Source organism: Phalacrocorax aristotelis, chromosome 1 (assembly GCF_949628215.1).
Source record: "Phalacrocorax aristotelis chromosome 1, bGulAri2.1, whole genome shotgun sequence".
Taxonomy (NCBI): Eukaryota; Metazoa; Chordata; class Aves; order Suliformes; family Phalacrocoracidae; genus Phalacrocorax; species Phalacrocorax aristotelis.
Genome location: NC_134276.1, coordinates 10,074,247 through 10,096,922, shown reverse-complemented (window position 1 = coordinate 10,096,922; position 22,676 = coordinate 10,074,247). Strand labels below are relative to the sequence as shown.

General features: G+C 42.5%; 1 protein-coding gene across 4 annotated transcripts in view; it reads left to right on the top strand.

Annotated features, from left to right (window-relative positions):
• Positions 1–9,105: 9,105 nt before the first annotated feature.
• The window catches only part of NOX4 (NADPH oxidase 4), a 113,110-nt gene continuing 99,539 nt past the window's right edge, over positions 9,106–22,676 (top strand). For 2 of the 4 annotated variants that reach the window (XM_075080995.1, XM_075080988.1), the window contains exons 1-3: positions 9,106–9,247; positions 10,082–10,177; positions 22,062–22,172. In XM_075080995.1, coding sequence (XP_074937096.1) covers positions 9,191–9,247; positions 10,082–10,177; positions 22,062–22,172 — 264 coding nt within the window. In that variant the 5' untranslated portion in view covers positions 9,106–9,190. Of the gene's footprint in view, positions 9,248–9,784; positions 9,859–10,081; positions 10,178–22,061; positions 22,173–22,676 lie in introns of those variants that run through there. The other 2 variants (XM_075081000.1, XM_075081011.1) reach the window with 2 other exon arrangements.

Here is a 22,676-nt window from a genome sequence, read left to right as displayed (position 1 = left end):
TTCAGAGGCACCATGTAAATAAGGAAAAAGAGAACAGTGCTGTCATAAAACATGGTCGGGGGGATCCTAAATGGTTGTGAAAATAGTTCACTTACTGCATAGCTGAGAGGTGTGACTGCCGTGCAAGAATATTTATTTCTCATTTGTGGAATTGGTCTCTCACAAACTCAAGACACACCTTTCATGATGCTGTTGGTAGCCTCACCAGAAATTGTGCTTCATTAATTTGCAAGGGTTTGTGGCTCCAGAGGAATAAAGAACATTAACTCAAATAGAAGTCCTTATTATACAATGAGGCGACCTTCGGCTTCTCCCAGAAGACTGTCTAGTAAGAAGTCCCCAAATAGTTTCAGGTAACTAAGACTTGTCCTAACTTTCTACCTAGATACTTTGCAAAAGAACGGCATGGTCTGAAAAAAAAAGTCATAGCATCAGTTAAAGCATATCTATCTATGCAAGCAAATCATAAGCCTCTAGATATTCAATACCGCTTAAATGTGTTATTAAACTTTAAATGCATTTAAAATGAATGTTCTCATGCCAGCAGCATTTCTGTGTCAAGGTTTGTCATAATGGCTGTCTAATAAAACTGGCTGTGCTTACTCAGAATACTGAGGGGAGGACAAGGAGAAATACCAGCCATATTTTGTTCTCAGTTTAACTGACATAATTCCATGCACTTAAAGTAATGTTGCTTCTCATTTAGTGCTGTGCAAGACTTTGATTCAAGAAAGCGCTTACATATGTGCTGAAAGCCCTCACTGAGCAAAGAAATCCCTTTACTTAACTGTAAGCAAAGTTAGACTCAGTGGACCTCAGTGCTTGTTTTTTTTCAAGTTAAATGTGTGCCTAAGACCCTTACTGGATGAAAGCCTAATTGAATAAAATAGGGGATTCAAGTCTATCCCCTATAATCTTCTCCATAATGTTCACAATCTTTCTTCTCTAAACTATCTTGCCTCATAGTGTTTACCTTGTCTTAGCACTAAAGGCAACATGATCTGCAGAAAGCTCCACATGTTGCTAGGCTTCATCAAACTGAACGGGGGGGTGGGGATCCTCTAGCACTGTGAGGTTGCCTCTGTAGGTCATACGAAGCAAGGAATTTGAGTTAAATTTTCAGTGCGGTTAATTGCCAAGTAAAATATTAAGTATTACTTCTAGAAAAGTAGCTGAATTCTGGAGTAAGGCCCTATAATTGTGACAATAATAGGGGCATTCTCAAGAAAGTTCAAGAAGATTTTAATTAAAAGGAAGAGAGAAACTTTGTGTTCAATATTAAATTGAAAATAAAACATCAGAAATAACTGCTACTAGAAACGGAAGGAGTGGTGAAGTCAGGACAGTGCCTGACTGCTGGGAGTCCCCGGCCGTCGCAATGATTGCTGGGAGGTGTGTTTGGACTGGAAGACATTTTCTGAAACTGGATCATTTAACAGCCTTCTACTTACTCTGGAAGATATTAAACAGTCCTTTTCATAAAACAATAGAGCTCTAACATTTAACAAGTTATATTTTTTCCCACTACCCTTAGCGGAAAGCTGTTCCAGCACTTGGCTGCACCTTTTCTAGTTTCCAGGCTAAATTTAATCATGATTAGGGTATAAATATTTATTCACATACTGGTGTTGCCCTTTATTTAAAGAGTGGTAGAGTGGTTTCCCTCCTTAGTGTTTATGCTTTTACTGCCAACTGTAGTTGCTTTGTCTGACTGAATCCCATACCACCACTTCTCTCCAAGCTGAGCAGATCCTGCTGTTTCACCATGTTTGCATTACTCCTCAAGTCCCCAGCAAGTGCAGCTGTATGAAACAGTCAGCTTTTCTGCCTTGAGTTTATACTACTGACCTGGCAGGTTCCAGTCAATGCTTATGCGGTTTTGTGGGGGTTTTTTTGGTGTTTTGTTTTTGGTTTTTTTTTTGTTTTGTTTTGTTTTGTTTTTCTCATACTGTTACAACCTTTCATCTGCATGGGGGCATTTGGAGATTTTCATATCTCTGGCCATAGCATGTATTCCAGTTCAGATTCCCTATCTGTACAGGCAGCAAGACGCATCTTGAAGACAGCCTAAAGGCGTCTTTTAGATGGTAAACTTTTAAAGACAGAGTTATTAGGGGAGTAATATCTGAATAGCTCTTTTCTACATTCCCATGTGTGGGTTTTGGCTCGGATAGAGTTAATTTTCTTCACAGAAGTTAGTATGAGGTTGTTTTGGATTTGTGCTGGAAACAATGTTGATAATGCGGAGATGTTTTAGTTACTGCTGAGCAGAGCTTACACAGAGTCAAGGCCTTTTCTGCCTCTCACCCCACCCCACCAGTGAGTGGGCTGGGGGTGCACAAGAAGCTGGGAGGGGACACAGCCAGGACAGCTGACCCCAACTGACCAACGGGATATTCCATACCATATGGCATCATGCTCAGCATAGAAAGCTGTGGGAAGAAGAAGGAAGGGGGGGATGTTTGGAGTGATGTTGTTTGTCTTCCCAAGTAACTGCTATGCGTGATGGAGCCCTGCCTTCCTGGGGATGGCTGAGCACCTGCCTGCCCATGGGAAGGAGTGAATGAATTCCTTCTTTTGTTTTGCTTCTGCATGCGGCTTTTGCTTTACTTATCAAACTGGCTGTGTCTCAACCCAGGAGTTTTCTCACTTTTACTCTTCTGATTCTCTCCCCGATCCCACCGGGGGGAGTGAGTGAGCAGCTCTGTGGTGCTTGGTTGCTGGATGGGACTAAACCACAACACCATGGGAATTTCTTTCTCAAAGGTGGAGACAGCAGTGAAGCTCCATAGAAGTAGTCTATAGGAGTGATTTGATCAAGATTTATGAGGACCAATGTAACCCCAGATTACATAAGAGTAATAAAGTTGTCCAAGGCAGTATTTAAAGAGGACTCTGAGGTGTGGCAATGTGAATAGACAAAGAATGACCTCTTCCTCAGGTGGGAACTTCTAGTATCTGGGATATCTCATCAGAATTTTGTCCCTTTTTCTCATGCTGTATCAAAAGTTATTTCCTGATTATACTTTTTTTCGATCATGGGTAAAAGTCAGTGTCAGTCCTCAGAGCTCCCTTGTTAGCTTTGTTCCCTCCTTTGCCCTTGCTATTCTAATTTTTCTCCTGCCCTTGCAGCTCTGTAGTAAGAGTGCAAACACCAGTTTGGCAGAGTTAATGCAGAAGAATATGCCAATCTCTTGGATCTTCCGAGGAAAAATGTTTTTCCAAGAACTGAGGAATTATGAATGTTTACTTAATGTTGATATTTATGATGCTTGCGTAAGCATGTTGTTGGATGTTGTTCTGTAGTCTTTAAGAGTTTCTGTAAACTATGCTCTGTAAACTGTAAAAGCTGTAGTTTGTACTGTAATTGTTTAAAATTTTTCAGTTAACCAGGACTGACATGTTCTCGATGAGCCCGCTGGGAAACTTGGATACTGTAGATTATTTGGCACTGACCTTTATGTCCTGGCACTGAATCAGGATGCCCTGGCACAATTTCAGCATGCACTATGTCACCTTGGGATGCAAGCTACCGGAGGTGTAAAAGAATGTTTTATGTGTCTTATGTTATTGCTGCACACTTAACCAGCTCTCCCCTTCTACCCAAGAAGTGACTGTGCTGATAGGAAGCATTTCTTGCCCAGCTTTTACTTATTTCATGCATTGTTCAAAGACTCAGTTATTAACGATTCCACTGAAATGGAAGAGCTGTAACTAAATCAGCAAATGGAGTAACTTGGCATATAAGCAGAGGAGTATCCTGTAATGTAGTAAGATACTCCTACCTATTAGTGAGTCTGGTTTTGGACTGTTGTATAAAAAGAAGAGGTCTCCTCTTCAGAAAGCAAGATAAAATGTCTACTAAAATCCCTCTAACTCTGGAAGCCTTGTCTTGGAGGGAAGAATTAAGAACTAAATGCACAGTCTATTTAGTTAACCAGGAAAAGGATAGAAAGATGACTTGAAAGTAAATTATATGAAACTGAAAAGGGATTTCTGATGGTACATTCATTTCCATGATAATGCCTGTGCTCCCAAAATGGTTTTAGTCCTGTTTGGTCTAAAAATACTTTGCATCCACAAAAAAAAGTAAAGAATAACAAATTAATGGATCGTTTAGCATGGTAGGTTGTGTTTATTTCCTTCTTGAATAGTTTTAAAATAAGGCTAGCAATTTTTTTTTTTTTAAATAACTGTTCAAGCTCAAACAGACTTGATTGGCCAAATACAGAAATAATTGGTTGAGAATCTCTGGAATGCCCATTTGGGGGAACATTATGGTTGCTTTAACCCCTAAAATCAATGCAAGATATGTTTTAACCCCTGTACTATTCTCAGACGTGGTCCCCGCTCATCGCAAAATCAAGGCAAGGCCCATAAATTCAGTGGAAGGTGGATTGGACCTACAACATTTTAAAAGGTACAAGATGCTGTGTGTTGATGATCCATAGATATGTGGTTTGGTTCAATTTTACAATAAGCATTCAAGAAAATCTTACAAACAGTTGAAAAATAAATATAACTGACATCACTCTCAAAATGTCATGGAATGCACTCCAGCTGTATTTATTATACACATTTTCTCCATGTGCTACGTGCTTGCATTCTTTTGTGATGAACGGCGTTGCCGTGTGTTGGAGCTGTCATGCTATCTTTCTTGTTAGAAACAGGAATGTGGAGGAGGTTATTTGAGGACAAAATACTGTAGGACCTCCTGTCATATTTTTAAGCTTGTAGCATGGAACTGAGCAGTGGCTGAACGGCTTGGTTTAGGAGAGAGTTTCAGTGCAAGCAAAACGCAGCCTGCTAATGCTACTGTGCACTCATGCCTTGCTGCCTGTTTTGCTGTGTCTATGAGAGTCGGGGATCAGATCTCCATCTGTCGTTGTCTGACTTTTCGTTTGAAGTCTTTGGGCATAAATTTCACTTTTCTGGTAAGGTAAAGTGTGGGCCATGGCTAATGCTCCCAGACACTATGGCAGCAGTAAATAATGTATTACCATGAATCACTGCAACTTCCCTGAAATTAATAAACTTGGCTCTCACCCAACTCTGGAGAAGCATTTCACCCTAGGGAGGCCTCCGAGTCCATCAGGGAGCACACAAGAAAGCAAGCTGATCTTGTGGTATGCAGCAAATGTAAAGATCCAGTTTCAGAAAAGGAAAGAAATGACACAACATGTAATACCATAAAAGCCATATGCCATCGCACAGGATATTACTCACATGGCACAGACCTTAAGAGTGACATACATTTTGATCGCTATTTTACCCTTATGTAGCGACTACGCGCTGGAGTTATAGGAAAAATTATAAAGGCAAACAGCGTGTAGCTTAAGTTTAATGAGAAAGTTTCTAAGAAACACATGAAATTAATTTGCGGGAAAACCTTTCTGTTTCTGTTTTCTTCTGTGATTGCAGTTTCTCCTGAGCATTTTGAATTCTGAAATTCGCTCCGCATTTTTTCTTCCAATGGAAACAAAAAATGAACTAACATCCCAAGTCTCCTTTTCCTAGATGATCCTCTCCCTTCCTTAGATGTGTGCTGTTACCACTTGGCCAGCATCCCTTTCTGATTTTCGTTGACTTCTCTCTTGCATTCCTGGCTGCACAGTGGCTCACTTGGAGATTGTTTCCTTCCCTGACCCCAGAGAAGGGCAGTCATTAGGAAACTTTCCTGGGATGTGAATGCAATGGATTCAGTTCTCTGAGAAAGTCCAGCTCTCCCACTGTTGGGCAAGTGCTCTAATCACTCAGCTATTATGCAGAAACTGTACTTTTCCTGTTCTCTGTAATGAAATCGGTGCCAACATTTCCTCCTCCTCCCATGAGCTCAGTGTTAAGGGTAAATACCCTTGAGAAGGCACACTGGATCAACCCCCTTAGGGATGCAGGCGGAATTTAAGGGCTTGTCTGCCTAAATCTAGATTGCAACAGAGCAGAAGGCGAGGTGCCTGGATCGCTCCCCAGACTGGAAGGACATGGTGTTGTGCTCACAACACCTACAGTCATGGCAGGAACTTGCAGGGTGATGATGATATTCTGAGATGGAGACACCCAAAAGTTCAGTGGTTTGGCTTTTGATCACTCTCAGGTACATAAGCAAAATTCAAGCACCAGAAACCTTTTAAGCCACCTCTGTAACATTAGCTACAACACTCAGCAGTGTTGTAAAGTACATGAAGAAGTTCTAGGAGAGTAGATCTGAGTGTGGTGGGTGTTGGTGGGAAGTAGACTTGGAAGGCGAGTGTGCAGTCAGGGTGACTTTGCTGATGCAGTAGAAGCAACCTTATCAGAGGAAGTATGTGCTCAGTCTCTATGAGGGACTGCCTGCCTTGACAGTGGTCTCTCCACCTGGGAGCACGAAACAATATGAGGAGGAGGCTGAGGAGAGACCTTATCGCTCTCTACAACTACTTGAAAGGAGGCTGTAGTGAGGTGGGGGTCGGTCTCTTCTCCCAGGTCACTAGGGATAGAATGAGGGGAAATGGCCTCAAGCTGCATCAGGGGAGGTTTACATGGGATATTAGGAAAAACTTCTTCACCAAAAGGGTTGTCAGGCATTGGAAGAGGCTGCCCAGGGAGGTGGTGGAGTCGTCATCCCTGGAGGTATTTAAAAGACATGTAGACATGGCACTTCAGGACATGGTTTAGGAGGCCTGGGGGTGTTGGGTTGACGGCTGGACTTGATGATCCTAGAGGACTTTTCCAACATTAATGATTCTATGATTCTATTCTAAGTAATAAGGCTACACAGATTGTCATAACTGGGGAATGGATGTTTTCAGGAAGCAGAGACGAGATGAACTGGTGCTCAAATGATGTTTGAGAGTCATGTCATAACTTTTCTAATTATGCAGGTTATAACTAGCATCTATGGCCATTTCTGAGTGCTTTTACCAGGCAGTTAAAACACAGGCTCACATACATCTGGGATAGTTTAAAACAGAGAAAAAAGACAGAAAACTTCCAGAGACCCCTGGGAAGTCATGTTTTAGCCACCTGCAAATGCAGCCTTTTCTATGGAGGGAGGACGCAGCTGTATTAGGGTGGCACTGGCCCCTGCCAGCTTCTTCTTGGGGTACGGATTCAAAACCCTTTGCTGTTTCCAGGGAGCAAGAAAAAAAGGGGCTGTTTTCTACAAAAATGCACTCCTTGCTCTGTACCTAGATATGGTGTGGGATCCAGCGTCGACTGGAGCATGAGTCATGTACTCCACAAGCATTACGGTGCTTGGTAAGTGGGCAGTGAAGTAGTCGCTGGTGCGTGAGTCACCAGCTTCATGTGAGTGGGCAGTCAAATCCTGCATAAGCTGATTTTTCAGAGACATTTCTAAGGGTATTTGAAGTATAGCATATGGCATGGGCAAATTATTTTGGTTTTGTTTGTGCTTGCTGCGGCTCCGGCTTTGGCCGAGGCCCCACATTATTAGGCATGACGTACCCCACAAGCTTCATTTTCTGTCATTCCAGCTTTGACATGCTTGTCTAGAGAAGTTCCATCGTCTCGTTCTGTGTAAGCAGCTTCTATTTCTCTTTATATTCCTACAGAAATCGGGAAGCGAATGGAAATGGCAAAGAAGATAAATAAACTACTATTTCTTCGGCTGTTAGAGCTCCTTTGACATCAAAAATATGGTTCCGGTGAGTTTTAAATTCAAGATACGTATTTTCCTTTTCACTTGTTCTCCTTTTAGTGTCATTTGATGATAAAAAATAGCAGTAATCCTCTGCCCTGCTGTTCCAAAACTTCACCTGGCACCTCATAACGCTACAGAAATCCTGCCACTTTCTGCGACAGGGCTCCTGCTGCAGCCAAAACACCCCCAGCTGAGTTTCACAGGAGCCATGCCCTACTCGCACTCTTCACGCTTAGGGCCACATATGGGTCAGACACTCCCTCCATCTTTACAGGGAACTGGAGAAAGATGGACCTTAGCTTCCTCCCAGTTTTCTCCAGACCCTTGGTATGCGGCTTGTGAGGAACACAAAAAATGGCAACTTTCCGACTTGTAAGAGAAAGACAGCCAGCTGAAGCTGGACTGGATGAGACTTCTTGGCACTGCTCCTCAGACTTGGCATCTCCTGGAAAAACAGCCTTGTTCTGCTGCCAGCTGTCATTGCTGCTGCTATCTTAAGGAGGTGGTTTAGAGTGGAAGATCCCCTAGTGACTCACGAGGGTGTTGTATTTAAAAGCTGCTAGCAACAGAGGGTTATTTTAAAGCTTTTTCTTAATATAAAAATCAGTATTTGGTGCAACTCCCCCTCAAAAAAAACCAACCGAACGAAAAAAAAAAACCAAAACCCCAGCCAAACCCAAACCAAACATGAAGACCACCACAAAGGGCAGGCTGGCTGCGCAGCCGAGCAGGCGGAGCTGGGGACGCCGCGGGTGCGGAGGTGCCCGCAGCACCCTTTCTCGTGGCTGCGCTGCGATCACAGACCCCTGTGCCCGCACGCTCGGCCGCTTTGCGCCGGGCACCGCAGCCTGCCCCTGCCAGCCCCCCCCGGACACCTGGTGGAGCAGGGTCAACCTCGGAGTAGCACAGCCTGGCCCTTCCCAGCTTTCGAGGACCTCATGTGCAGCCCCAACAGTAGTTTCTTGGACGGCCTCTTTGTTTCCCCCCGAATTGCAGCACGCCAGGCTGCTCCCCCGCTCACGCCTGCTTTTTGTATCACATTTCAGATGGGGGGGGGGGGGCAGGGCTGGGGCAAGGGGGAACCCCACGGACGGGATTCTCCGTGGGGAACCGCGCTTTTCGGGGTGGGGGGGGGGATGCGAGGAGCCGGCCGCATCGGTCCGGGGCGGAGGCCCCGGCGCCCCAGAGTCCCTGCGGGGGTGGCCCCCGGCCAGACCCCCGGCGCCGCCGCTCCCTCGCCGGCCTCCGCGGCGGGTCCCGCCCCGGGGGGCAGCGGACGGGGCATCCCCGGGCAGCGCCGCGCACCCGGGGCGGCCGGCGGCGGACAAAGGGGCAGCGCCCGGTGGCCGTGGCGGGGCCCGGGTGGGGGGGTGGGGGGGAGGCTGGAGCGGCGGGGCCGGAGCGCAACGCCCCGGCGGCCGGAAGACAGGGCGGGGGGTGAGGGGTGGGGAGAGGGGAGGACCGGCTCGGCCCTGCTGAAAAGGAGGGCTCGCCCGCCCGTCGCCCCCCCCCTCGGCCCCCCCGGGTCCTGCCCCGCAGGCGTCCCGCACCATGGCTCCGTCCTGGCGGAGCTGGCTGGCCAATGAGGGGAGCAAGCACCTCTTTCTGGTAGGGGGCTGCCCCTGGAGGGGGGGGTCCCCTCGGCGGCGCTGAGCTGCGGGGAAGGCTCGGGAGGGGGGCGCGGGTGGCGGCTGCTCGGCGGAGCCGTGAGGACCCTCGGGGGTCGGGGCCGTGAGGACCCCGGGGGCTGGGGCGGTGAGGAGCCCGGGGCGGTGAGGAGCCCCCGGGGGTCGGGGCGTTGCTCACTCGCCCCCGGCGGGGTGCGGGAGGTCCCAGCCGCGCCCGGCGGGAGGAGCGCGGGGGCGGGCGCCGGTGGGGTCGGCGGTGCGCGGGTGGGATGCGGTGGGATGCGCTCCGTGCCGGTGTGCGGCTGGCACAGGTACAAGCGGGTGCCCCGGCCCCGGGACGACGCAGGCGTCCGTGTCCTGCTGGGACCCGGCACACGTTGTTCGGTGTTTGCTCTTTGTTTGATCCTCTTTGGAAATGTCTGGGGGGGAGAGAAGACGCATCTTCTTGGAGGTCAAGTTCTTCCTGCCTTTGTCTCTTTGTTGCTAGTTTGTATCCTTTGAGTCTTCAACTGCAACGTCTAAATCAAGGTTTGGAGTAGCATTTTGTATGCAGAGGGTTTCACCGGCTCTCAGTAGTCTTAAGTCACAAAGGTAAAGTTTTGTGAAGTTCAGTTAAAGTGAAAATTTCTCACATAGGGGCTGTCCCTTCTAATACTTAACAATATTTCATGCTAAATGCTTGAGGTTTCTTTTCCCGTTCCATTTACATACGCTTATGAAACTAGAAGCATACAAGTTTTATGAATGAAATTAACACTGAAAAGTTTGTGGGTGTAACTTTCACTTATAATCTCTTGTTTCTGTTTTATTTTAGTTTTTCTGGCTCTCCCTCAATGTATGGCTCTTCTGGAAAACCTTCCTCCTCTATTATCAAGGGCTGCAGTATTATTATTTGCATCAGATGTTAGGGGTGAGTGACCCGGACGTTACTTTTTGCCTTGAAAAATTGGGATGCTGGGAGATGGGAAAGGAACAGAATGCATTTGCTAATCAGGGATGACTCAAACTGCCTGTTGGATGCTGCAAAGCAAGGAAAGATCAAGTACGAAATTACTGGGGTACTGTTGTCAGTTGTTTAGAAGTAGAAAGTGAACAGTGTTTAGAATAAAAAGAGCCAGTCAAGTGTGGGACAGCTATCCTTCCCCTTCCTCTCCTCCCTCCCGGGGTTCCCAGCTGCAGACAGGCTCACAGGAACACAAACATGCTCAACAGATGACTGGAGCTCAGCTTTTTGTCATCAAAACGTTAGCCAAGCTTATGGGCTCGTGCTGGCAAATTCTTTCTAATCCAGTTATTGTGATACATCTTTGATGAAGGAATTCTTTATATAAGTCAATTCTTTTCAGTCTTTGTCATCCTCATGGATCCTCCATTCTGTATAAATCATTGTAATCTATATAATTTTTGTTTTCTAATAACAAATTATTGGAATCTGAATGCTTTAATGATTTAGCAAGGGTAGCATCCACCACCACCAGAAGAACCCAAAAAGATAATCTGGGGAAGTGAGATACTGGTCTGTCTTGTGAAGCTCTCCACAGCTACACCCACTGCCATTGTTTGAAATGACTTCTATCCAAAGGGGTAGATTAAGGGTTAAGAGCTGTTTGGAAAATGCTCTACAGTTGCTCAGAATTTGAGAGTCCAGGAAGAAGTGCATGCTTTGTAATGCTGTCATGCTTGGGAATGGATTTCAATGGGAAGTTGACATGGGGTTAAAGCACAGATGATGCACATCCTCACTTGCTGTAAAGCCTCTGGGCTTTACCTTTGGTAGATATGCAGGATATCTAGGTAGGTCCAGGATATATTTTTTCATATGGTTGATATCATTGCCATAGCTAGCCAGTTCCATAAGCTTTGGGGAACTTTCTTAAAAGTAGGTTGACCTCTTATGCTTTTCTTTTTTGACTTCCTATGGCTGACTCAGGTGTGTTCAAGAAATGGACCTTAGCAAAGGTAGTACAAAAAGAAGGGAATGAAAATATTTAAATCCTTCATGATGATAACCTTCTTGATAGGAAAAACATGAAAACACGTTTAATTTTATCATAGCCTGTAATGGCTTTGCAGCCCAGTGCATCCATTTGAAAACTGTGTTTGTTCCTGGCAGAGCAAGGGGGTTGTTTATAAAGCAAATGTTCTTGGGTCAACATATTGGGCCAGATTGTCAGCTGGTATCAATCAGCAAAGCTCCTCTCAATTCAGAAGACTCATCTGCCTTGTACCAACTCATTGTCTGGTCTTTTTTTTTTTGGTTTTCTTATACTTCAGAGTGACAGACACATACAAAGTAATATAAAGTGTGTTCAGAACGTGTGACACGATTCAAGCCACAGGTTCCTTGTCTTGGTCAGGAGGTGAGGACCAGGAGGCCATGCGTTTGGGTTTGTCTAACTGTGCCTGCAACTGTGGGGAAAGTTTAGAGACTTTCTAAAATGAGGAGGAAAGTGGAGCTAAGCCTCAAAGATACTTTTGGTCAAAGTTCTGAACTGAATTTAAAAATTTGGAAAATATTAGACTGTAAAACGTTCTTGCAATTCACTTTTTAGAGTTTGTCTAAATATCATGCTTAGACCCCAGAGCTAGCTTTCTCCCTTCTCTTCAACATATTTTTATATGCTTATAAATCATACAGATTGTTTTGCAAGGGTTGGGGAAACAGAACCGAATTTTAGTCTTTTCAGTAAACAGAGTAAGCGTATCTGTCCTACAGCTGCTGTTTCCTTCCATGAGGATTTCTGCGTTTTTGATATTGGTTTGTGTAGCCACTGGTCCATGGCCCACCTGCCTAACCACCTCCTCTTTTTTCCATACACGGGTGAGTGCCTTGCAGTGCCTCAGTGTGCCATTTCTTGATGTTTGAAAATTTTGAGGCTTAGATGAAAAATCTTCATTTATAATTTAACAGTTGAATTCTTTTTTGTCTTAACAGAATGAGCTTTTTTTACAGATTCTTTCATGAAAATGGATTCATTTTTCCAGCTAGTTAACAAAAAAAAGCGAAAAGGAAGGGCATCTCTTGAATAGAAAAAAATTCTCTTGCTTTTCAGTGGCATCTGCTAAAGATTTTTTTTTCTCTCTTTATGCTACAATAGCCTTAGTATCTCCTTAAGAATTTCTGCACTTTCAGCACTGAAAGATTTGCCACAGGTAATTTTATTGCTTACCAAGTAATGGGATGGAGAACAAGAAGTTGCTGTAGGAAATCAGACTGTGATATGAAATGAGACCTTGGACTGAATATCCTGATATTTTCAACTCTGCCATGTTTTCATGCCATGCCTTTTCTTTTTGATGTGAAGAAGGAGAAAGAATGAGGTTAGTCTTTCATTCAGTGGTCACTGAAGTGGTTCGCTTTGCTTCAGCCTTCCACAGAAGGAGGCGGCTCAGTTTTATTCTTTCCGATTGCATCCTTTGCGACCTTGAACAAGATACTTAGCGCAGAATTTTAAAATTATTTAGGTACCTAACTTTTACTCAATCTTTCGATTACAATCTTTCTGATCCTTAATTCTATACCTGTAAAAAGGCACTTAAGAGCACAGTGGTATCCTGGAAAAACAAAAACCAAAGAGAATAAAGAAGTGAAAGGCACTGATGTGCAAGGAGGAGGTTAATCAGCCTACGCTACGCTACAAAATTTAGCGGGTAAATTTATGTTGTGTCAAGTGTTACTGCTTTGCTCAGTTTGAGGCCTGTTGTGAGACCATGAACCCTTTGCTGTGGAATCTCCATCTCTGGAGGTTTTTAAAAACTAATTGGGCAAAACCCTGAGCAAATTTAGTCTGAGTTTGGTGTTGAACTTGCTTAGAGCAGGAGGTTGGAACAGAGCTATCCCAAAGTCCCTTCCAACCAGAATAAATCTGTGACTATATGATTCCTGTGATGTAAGTTCAACCAGAACCTAGTGGATGTAACCCCCTTCCCAGTACTTTTGCCTTGATGAACCATCCTTTGGATACTTAATTGCTTGTAACACTGCAGATCATAGTCTTACTGCCTGAATGCATTCTTTGCCGCTGTTTCAGGAACATGATTCAGATAAAGAATCTCAGTTTCTCATAATGTAATAAATGGTAACTTGTGGCCTTACATTGCTTAAAGAAGAGGGTCTGGGAAACACCCAACAGGCATGGATTTCTTGTAAAAGAGTGTGGCAAAAAGGAAAGGAATATTCTCATCTTCATGTTCATGATAGATGTAGTAGGCATGAATTATGGAAAGGAAGATTCATGAATTACTTGACATGACTCCAACATCTTCATTGCCGGAGGTTTTGTGCCTGCTCAGTCAGACAAATTGTCCAGATGATTAACTTCTTTGCAGATTTCAAGATTTCTCCCTTCAGATTAGCTTGGCTGTATTTTTTTCCAACACGTTTGCTTGTATCTGACCAACAAATTCAGTCCTAAATGCAGTACTGACCTTATTATAGAACTCAAATCTTACTTTTAACAGCATTAAATTAAATATTTGTTTCTTGTTGCTTGAGCTAGCCATGTGCAGAAAGACAATCTGGGTGATTTTGTCATGACATAAAAGGTCTCTCTTTCTCTACTCCTTTAGTCCCTGCTCAAATAACCCTAATGTAGTCAAATGGATGTTAATGCAAAAGATAAGCTTCTGTGTTTCAGATGAAGGTGGAGGAAACTTGCTCTCAGAAGGATTTCTTTGGGAAAAGAATAACTGAAAATGGGACTGAAAAGGACAAGTGCTGCCTCACTCTTTTAGCTCTACAGTTGTTGCCTGCGCAGTACTGTGCATCGCATTTATGTCATCTTTATTCACTGCTTGGAATATGTTCCAGATGTTCCAGTAACTTTCATGTCTCTCCTTTCTAGTTTACCGTAATGATAGAGATTTTACTAATGGAGGCCAAATTCTGCTTTCATTGCTCCTTATGCAACCGCACTGCAGCCTGCTTCCCCCACACATCTAAGCATTGGAGTTGTGTATCTCGACCCTGTATTTTCCTTAAAGCAGTGTGTGTTTGCTATTTAATTGTCTTGTAATCAGGCTATCTGGGATATGCTCTTTAGAGTGTTACATGTAGGAAAAATTACTAATAATAGATTTATGTTGCTATGGAAGCTATATATCTCTCTCTGTCTGCAGGATTCCCTAATGGAGACTGAGGGTGTTAATCCACAAGACCTTATCTTGATAGTCCCCTTGAATGTGCACATAAATCTCTTATTGCATTCTCTTTCCATCGTTATAGATTTTTTTGTTTGCCAGAAGACTTTCCTTCAACCCTTAGTTCTTCCTGGACAGCCCACAGTTCAGCATCATTGCTGAGATTATTCTCAGTTATAAGCCAATGAAGAACTTGAGTTTTGCGCCATATAGTTCTTCTGATGGCTTTGGGGGTTTTTTTTGTTTGGGTTTTTTTTTCCCCTCCTTGTAGCTCAGGTGGCAGTAATCCTGTGAAAGGACATCTATATTACTGACTTACCTGGGAGAACTTCCACCTTTGCAGAACTTCCTGAGAAGATGTCAGTAGTGGAGGTTCAATTAATAGAGGTACATCTCAAATGAGTAACAGAAATTTTTACTACTGTGTCACGCAGACTTGTATTATAAATAGTCTTGTCATCATTGCTTCTTGTTCCAAGATCATCATGGCGTAATACTCTGTGTAGAACAGAATTGAATTATGGCCAAAATGTTTCTTTGGTTGATTATTCACTGTATTATGTATTATTTCAGGGTTCCCATGGTAGTCCAGCAATGGCTGGTCTTAAAATAAAAATAGCTGTGTTACACTCCGGAAGACCAGTTTTACAGATCGTATTGCCTACTGTGTTGTGATAAGGGGTAATAATTAAACACAGAGGAAGCCCTTAGTAGCAGACCTTACATCAGTTCTATATGACTGACAACATATATATATGTTCTATATGACTGTGACAACAAGCAACTTCCTGCTGTGTTCACGCATTGCAGTGTGTTGTGAATCTCTTGGGGGGGACCTGGGTACCCTTAATCCCTTGATTCATGACCAAATTCATGGAGTTCAGATCATGTTGCGACTTGCAGGATCAGCCATTCAAGCTCTTGTTGCTAATTAATATATAAAATACTTCCACACTTTGTGACGTTGCTACAGAAAAAGGAGGGCCTGGAACACTCAAATCTGGAAGATAACTTGGGATCCCGTCCGGTCTGTGCGTGTATCATTATGCCTGCCCCAAAAAGAAACCTGTAACTCAGCAGCATTGACTAAAGTTGGCTTTAAAATTGTATTTCCTGAGGTCAGGATTCTAACAGTTTAAATTAACTGATTAATAGATTAATGAAGATGAGCATTTGGTCTGAAATCTTGTAAGCGAATACACTTAGAGATTATTAGAGAAGTTGGGAACTAACATTGAGTTCCAGGTTAAGGTAGTTGCTTTCTTCAGATTGAATGACTGATTTAAGCAGGAGGAGGAGTACACCTAACACAAAGGCACTGCTTTTAAAATGAGAACATGACCTAAATATGTGGACAGAAAGAGAAGGAAAACCTTCAAGGAATGCCTGTTTGGTGAGTTACAAGTGAAAGGTGAGAATATTGATTATCAGTAGTGCAGAGCAAATACCCCATATCTCATGAAAGAGCTAAAAATATTGTTACCGTTGTCCACTCCTGATAATTCTTCCTTTATATAATATCATATCCAACTTCTGATTCATATATGCAAGCAGAAGACTGAAGTGAAATTAGCATAGAGAATTGGGCTGCTGTTAAATTATCTGTGTAGAAAATTGCTGGGTTTTGTGTTTGTCTTTTTTTAAAATCCTTAACATAATTTTCCAAATGTAATTCAAAATTATTGCACCACTTATTCTTAAAATAATTTTAAAGGGCTGCAGTGCAGGAGGTTGGGTTTTACAGAGTCCTGCCTTGAAATCTTCCATCTTCAGAACAAAACCAAGTCAAACTTTTGTAGGAGTTTTCAGATGTTCTGGAGGGTTTCCGCTACCCTCGCATTTTCCTTCTTTTCAGCTTCCTTTCAGCTGCTTTAGTTTTGTGGTTTTTTTTTTTGGTTTTTTTTTTTTTTTTTTTTGCTAGATCTCCAGCCAGATTTGGCAGGCCTAGGGGGAATAATTGCTATCCACACAATTCCGATCTGTCCTTCATCTTAGATTATCTGTGCTCCGTTACTCAAAACAAGGCATTCCCTATGAAGAAAAGGAAGTCAGGTCAAAAGGAGGCACATTGGGTAACACAGTTCGTCCCACCTACAAAAATAAATATTTCTAGCTGCTTCAGTACTGATTTGGGGAAGTGGTCTGTGGCTTGGGTCTACAGAGCAGCATGTGGTTCATGAGTCTTCCCACAACCTTTCAAGTCGCCCTGAACCATAGAAGACTGAAAAAGGTCAAAGGCAGGCCTCCAGAGAGAGCATCAATGGTCTGTCTCTGCTCCACCATGACCTGTTTAGGATTGTTGCTTGTAGGTAGCGAAGTCTTGAGAAACAGAATCACATCACTTTTAGGTGTGGAAGGATTTGCAGTATTCTTCATTTTTGCTGCTACAAGATGGGCTTAAAAGATGAGACAGGACTCTGTTTGTTGAAATCTTCCTGTATTCTGCTCCGCAGTATGTTTTGCAACCATGTATTGAATATTAGATTTCTGTGCACAGCAGTTGCAGATAACATTCATCTCTATATTTATAACTGATGAACTTTAGGGAATTCTGTGCTGCAGAGTAAGTTACCTTAGCCCTCAATGTAACACTGAAATCATTTGCCTAACTACAGGGAAGCTCATTTCGCCTACTTCGCTGGCAGCAACATACAGAACATCCAAAGAGAACTGACTCTTTGCTTCTCTGTCCTACTTTGCACGTTGTATGAGCGTAGCCAGGGAACCATCCTGATTTCTGTGGGACTGTATGTCAGACAGGGATAGATGGAGAACTTATATTCCCACTGTATCTCTGGAGCCCTTTTCTGCGGCTTTGGAGAAGGAAAATATGGTGATTGCTTTATACTTGTCTAGAGAAAAAATCTAGTCTATATTTTAAGATTTGACTTTGTAGTGGGTCCAGTTGCCTACTATCCCTATCACAGATTTCCTTTGTGAATTTGATTAATCCTTTAGTTTTTTTATGCCTTTTTGTCCTTCCATGAAAATGGGATAACAGCATGTGTGGTACCGGGTAGGCAGAGTACAGAAGGAGGTTGTCAAATGCTTGGATTTGGTATCAGGAAAGGTGGATAAAAGAGAGTGTCCAGCAGAGATTTTGGGGGGTGCTTTTTTCTCTCTTTTTGATCCTACAGAAATTTCACATGCTACTAACATGAAATAACACTTTTTTTTTTTCCTTAAGACAGCAATAATATTAGGAAGAAAAGAGGATTATAATTCTCTCATTTCTTAGCTACTTCATAAGGATATAAATTCCCTTCTAGAACCAGTGAGTTGTCTTGGAGCAAAAATCATCTTTTATTCTACTATTGTTTAAAAATCCAACAATGCACTGTTAATTTGTTACTGTGCCACCCAGGCAATGCAAAGGAAGTCAAGAAAAAGTCCACTTGGAACCCATTTGGAAAGAATTGGTTTCATGGAGCTATTTTTAGCCTTTGGGTATATGTTAAGAGCAAAGTTAGTACTCTTATTCTTCTGGGTCTTCCATGAATTGTGATTCTAAGCATTGCCAAAACTATTACTTTACCATTGTTTTCAAATTTTTCGTGAGCTTGTTGCAGCAACCATTGCCCAACTTTATTTCTTCAGAAAAAAAAAAATAAACCATTTGTGAAAATATTTGAATCACACTTTCCTAGAAGTGTACCACATATTTGAAGAAGTAATTTCCTGCTGTCTTTTTTTTTTTCCTTTGTACAGATGCTGATAGCATTGAATTAGAAAGAACGTAAGGGTATTCTTCCATAGTACTTGCATTATGAATGAGTATTTCCTATTTGTTAAATAGTGGCATGGAAGAAACACAAAGGACACTTAGTAGGGTAGCTTTTTTCTACTCACCGTAGCTGATTCATATTTTTTTTGTACCAGTTACATTGTTTGGCATTTTACTTATTTCTTGCAATAAATTTTCATTTATATAATACTGTACAGTGTAGAATTAACTCTATTCTAGACTATTCCAAACTAGACTGTTTGGTTGAAGTTTTGTTAGAAGAATAGTTGTGCTTGATAAAGGAATTCTTGGATAACTGAGATCATGCCTGATTTATGTTTAAACTCAAAGACAACAAATTCTTGAGAAACTAATGATGGACCATATAAGAGAAATTATTGCGGTTTTTGAATTGCTTTACTTATTAATTGTGTTGCAACTTTTTTCAGCTTTTGGGTGTTACTTGAGCTACAAAAATTGTTCGGTTTACTTCTGGGTTTTGCATAATGTTAATTCTACATAACTCTTGGGTTTTTCAAATCGTGCTCATTTGGTCACTGGAATACTGTAGCACATCAGCAAGCTGTAATAAAAATGCTTATATGTGCTTAATGCCCATGTTTTTGAAGTCATTGCTTTTATGAGATGTAGAGCTCATTTTTAGCTTCCCTTTAGAGGAGTAATAATTAATGAAAATAGAGACAGTCTTGTATGTGCAAATGGCACATTATAGAGACATTTTACTTCCATTAAGTCAAATCATTTCAAGGGTATTGCCATTTTATCTGATAGTCCAGAAAATGTTTACGATGTTCTAAAGTCAATTTAAGCTACTGTGGGCAAGGACAGAGAAATATTTACTGTGGTTGTTCACATATATTCTTCTTTATCACACTTCGAAGTGGAAAGTGACATCGGCATTCAGTAAAACCTCAGCTCAGTTGCTGAGGTTGTGGCCATTGTAGCTGGTGCTCAGTTGTAGTCGTAGCGCTTGGGCTCTGGACCAGGTGGGAGAGTCCAGAGAGGAGAAGATGATTTAAAGTTTGAAGAACTTGCGAGGGAAAAAGGGCAAGAATAATCTCTCATTGTGCGTCTGAACAGAGCATGAAGTAACAGATTAAATAGAAGCAAGGTAGGCTTTATGTAAGGAAAGAAAGGACTAACACTAGTGGACAACATACCACAAGAAATAGCAGAGGAGGTCTGGAGGGTGGGGAAAAAACTAAGTGATGTGGTTCCTTCTAGTTTATTTTCTATAATTCCGTAGGTTAGAGATAACTCTGTTGTAAGTGTCCCTCTCAGTGTAACTTTCATGACTTCTGCTCCCAGGATGTTTGCCAGGGATCCCACATTTATGTGGCAGAAAACAAGGTAGAGCACATCTTGTGGGGTGAACTCTCTTACTTCTCACGGGCAACTATTGAGGGAAGGTGCCCTTATGTCTGCTTTGCTCTTGGGAAGCCGGTAACTTCTGGTGAGGAGGTTGTGAGCACTCAGGTCTAACTAAATAATGTGAAGTAGCCAGTTTTCCAGCGAGACCTGGACAGGCTGGAGAGCTGGGCCGGGGGGAACCTCATGAAACTCAACAAGAGGAAGTGCAAGGTCCTGCCCCTGGGGAGGAACAGCCCCAGGCACCAGTACAGGCTGGGGGCTGAACTACTGGAAAGTGGTTCTGTTGAGAAGGACCTGGGAGTGCTGGGGGACAGCAAGGTGACCCTGAGCCAGCACTGGGCCCTTGTGGCCAAGAAGGCCAACAGTGTCCTGGGGTGCATTAAAAGGAGTGTGGCCAGCAGATTGAGAGAGGTTATCCTCCCCCTCTACTCTGCCCTAGTGAGACCACATCTGGAGTGCTGTGTCCAGTTCTGGGCCCCCCAGTTTAGAGAAGGATGTGGAACTGCTTGAGCAAGTCCAGCGGAGAGCTACCAAGATGATCAGGGGACTGGAGCATCTCCCTTATGAGGAAAGGCTGAGAGACCTGGGTCTGTTTAGCCTGGGCAAGAGAAGACTGAGGGGGGATTTCATCAATACCTGTAAATATCTAAAGGGTGGGTGTCAGGACGATGGGACTGGACTCCTTTCAGTGGTGCCCAGTGACAGGCCAAGGGGCAATGGGCACAAGTTGGAACACAGGAAGTTCCACCTCAATATGAGAAAGAACTCCTTTGCTGTGCGGGTGCCAGAGCAGGGGCACAGGCTGCCCAGGGAGGCTGTGGGGTCCCTTCCCTGGAGACATTCACACCCCACCTGGACGCGTTCCTGTGCCCCCTGCTCTGGGTGTGCCTGCTCAAGCAGGGGGGTGGGACAAGATGATCTCCAGAGGTCCCTTCCAACCCCTACCACTCTGTGATTCTGTGAAGAGAAACAGGATTTAGGTGGAGAGCTTGAGGCTTTAGCTAGATTGAACTTCTTTAACTTCTGTTTGCCTACTAGTTTTGTTCCCAGATGTACTATAGAGGAAGTGGGGTACACGGGTGTTACTGACTGGGAGAGCAGGCAGTTTTAATGTTTTATGGTCCTGAGAAACTCCTGTCATGCCATTGTGCTTGTGATCTTGCTAGACATGCTAAAGTCCAGTTATTTTGTTTATTTTTACTAGCTCATATATTCATCCAGTTCTTTGACATGCAGATAAGTCTGTAAAAACAAACTAATAACAATTACTAATTTTGAAATTACAAGGCTTTTCTAATAATTTTTGTAAAAAATCTTCATTTCCAAATAAATAAAACCTTTTTGTTTCTGCCCAATTTTGTTTCTTCTTCTTGATAAGAAAGATGTGAATATAAATGTTTCACTGACAAAATTTTTTTTGACTGAGAAATAACAGATGTTCTTTTTTGGCATCAAGTTTCATTTTGTAAAAGTAATAAATCTTTAGTAATTTTTATTAGATAATTTGTACCTGTTCAAATCATTCACATAACTGCAGTATTGGAGTTATCTTATAATATTATAATAGTTTTTCATTAGTTTATTCAGGAGTTGAAAAACTTGGGATTTTAAGAACATTGTAAGAGTTATCCTTCCAGAAATCTGTTGACAGTCTAAAAGCATCTTTTATATAAGCTAGTAAAATGGTAATTCAACCTAATAACTAGGAGAACAATGGCATTTTGCTAACTTTTTAAAAAATCATAAATGAATGAGAGAATATAATAAGGTTGAAAAATACAGGGTTATGACATTAATGTGTGCTTTGTTCATTGATTTGACAAGTGTTTTTGTTCTAATTATGTCAGTTCCAAATATACCCGTGAAAGCATTAGTGAAATTAGGTTTCATTACAGTCCCCAGCTGTTGAGTAGTTAAAATGAAGAAAATCTACTTTCTCTAGGTCCAAATACGGCACTGCATAGTGTGAATGGATGAACAGTTCTGTGACAATTCCATAACAGTCCTTGAAACAATATTATAATTTCAGTTTAATTGAATCAATTTTGTTTTACACCTTTTTCTGGCTTGTTTACCAGAAAATCATTACACTTTACTTAAGTGGCTGTCTAGTGTCTTCATACTATTTATCCCTCTTTCTTATTTAATTATGTCTGTTGAAGCTTTCAGGTAATTTCCTGGTGGACGCTTACAGTTTTCTCAGATACGTTTTTTTCCATGTGGCTTTGAGCACTGATAAGGGTATTGGTTCTTTCAGTAGAAGTTGTCATTTTCTGACATTTTTCTGAAAAAAATTAATTTTGAATAGTTTTTTGATGCAAAGATGAAAGCTGTGTCCCTCAGAGAACAGGATAGTGTGTGTACAGTGGTTTTTCCAGTACATGTAAAATATCATGGAACTCCACTGTTCTGATGAGTCAGGAGGGCATGGGAATTGTTTGGTGTCACGGCAAAGAAAAGGAGGTTGAATACTGACTGACATCTGATCCATTAGAGCATCTTTTCTCCCTGTAATCTAACTCTTGCTATATTTGTTCAGCTAGGATTGTGTGTTAGCAGAGCTTCAGCATCTGTCCTCAATCTCAACTGCTGCCTGGTCCTTCTACCGATGTGCCGTGTTCTCTTGGCCTTCCTGCGAGGATCTCAGAAGGTAAGCACTGTCCTCAGAATGCAGCAGTTGAGAAGAGGGCCCTGGTCTCTGTTTAGTCTGAAAATAATAGGAAAAAAAATCTGTTACATCCCTGTTTATTATACAGTATGTGCCTGCATGGTGCAACTATCAGACATTCAGACTAGATTCATGACTCTGTTGAAGACAGTGTCCTGGATGGTATTGTCTGGCTTGTTTGGACTCGTGAGGAATGTTTCTTCAACGCATTTCTGAAGGACAGGGAGGTTGCTGTGGAACTGTAATCAGTCAAAGTCTCCTCCTTCTTTCCCAACTCTAATATAAAAGACATCGTGTCCTCTCTACTTCCTGTTAGAATTCAAAAAACCAAAAAGAACTTTTACTCGGCATGACCAGAAGTGTCCTACTGGGGATGACAGAAATTCAAATAAAAATACCAACCTGATATATTTGTTATCAAGGGAGAAAAAAAAAGTTCTGGCAAAGCTAAGAGGCTTTGTTTTCTGTACCAGCATTCAGTAAACA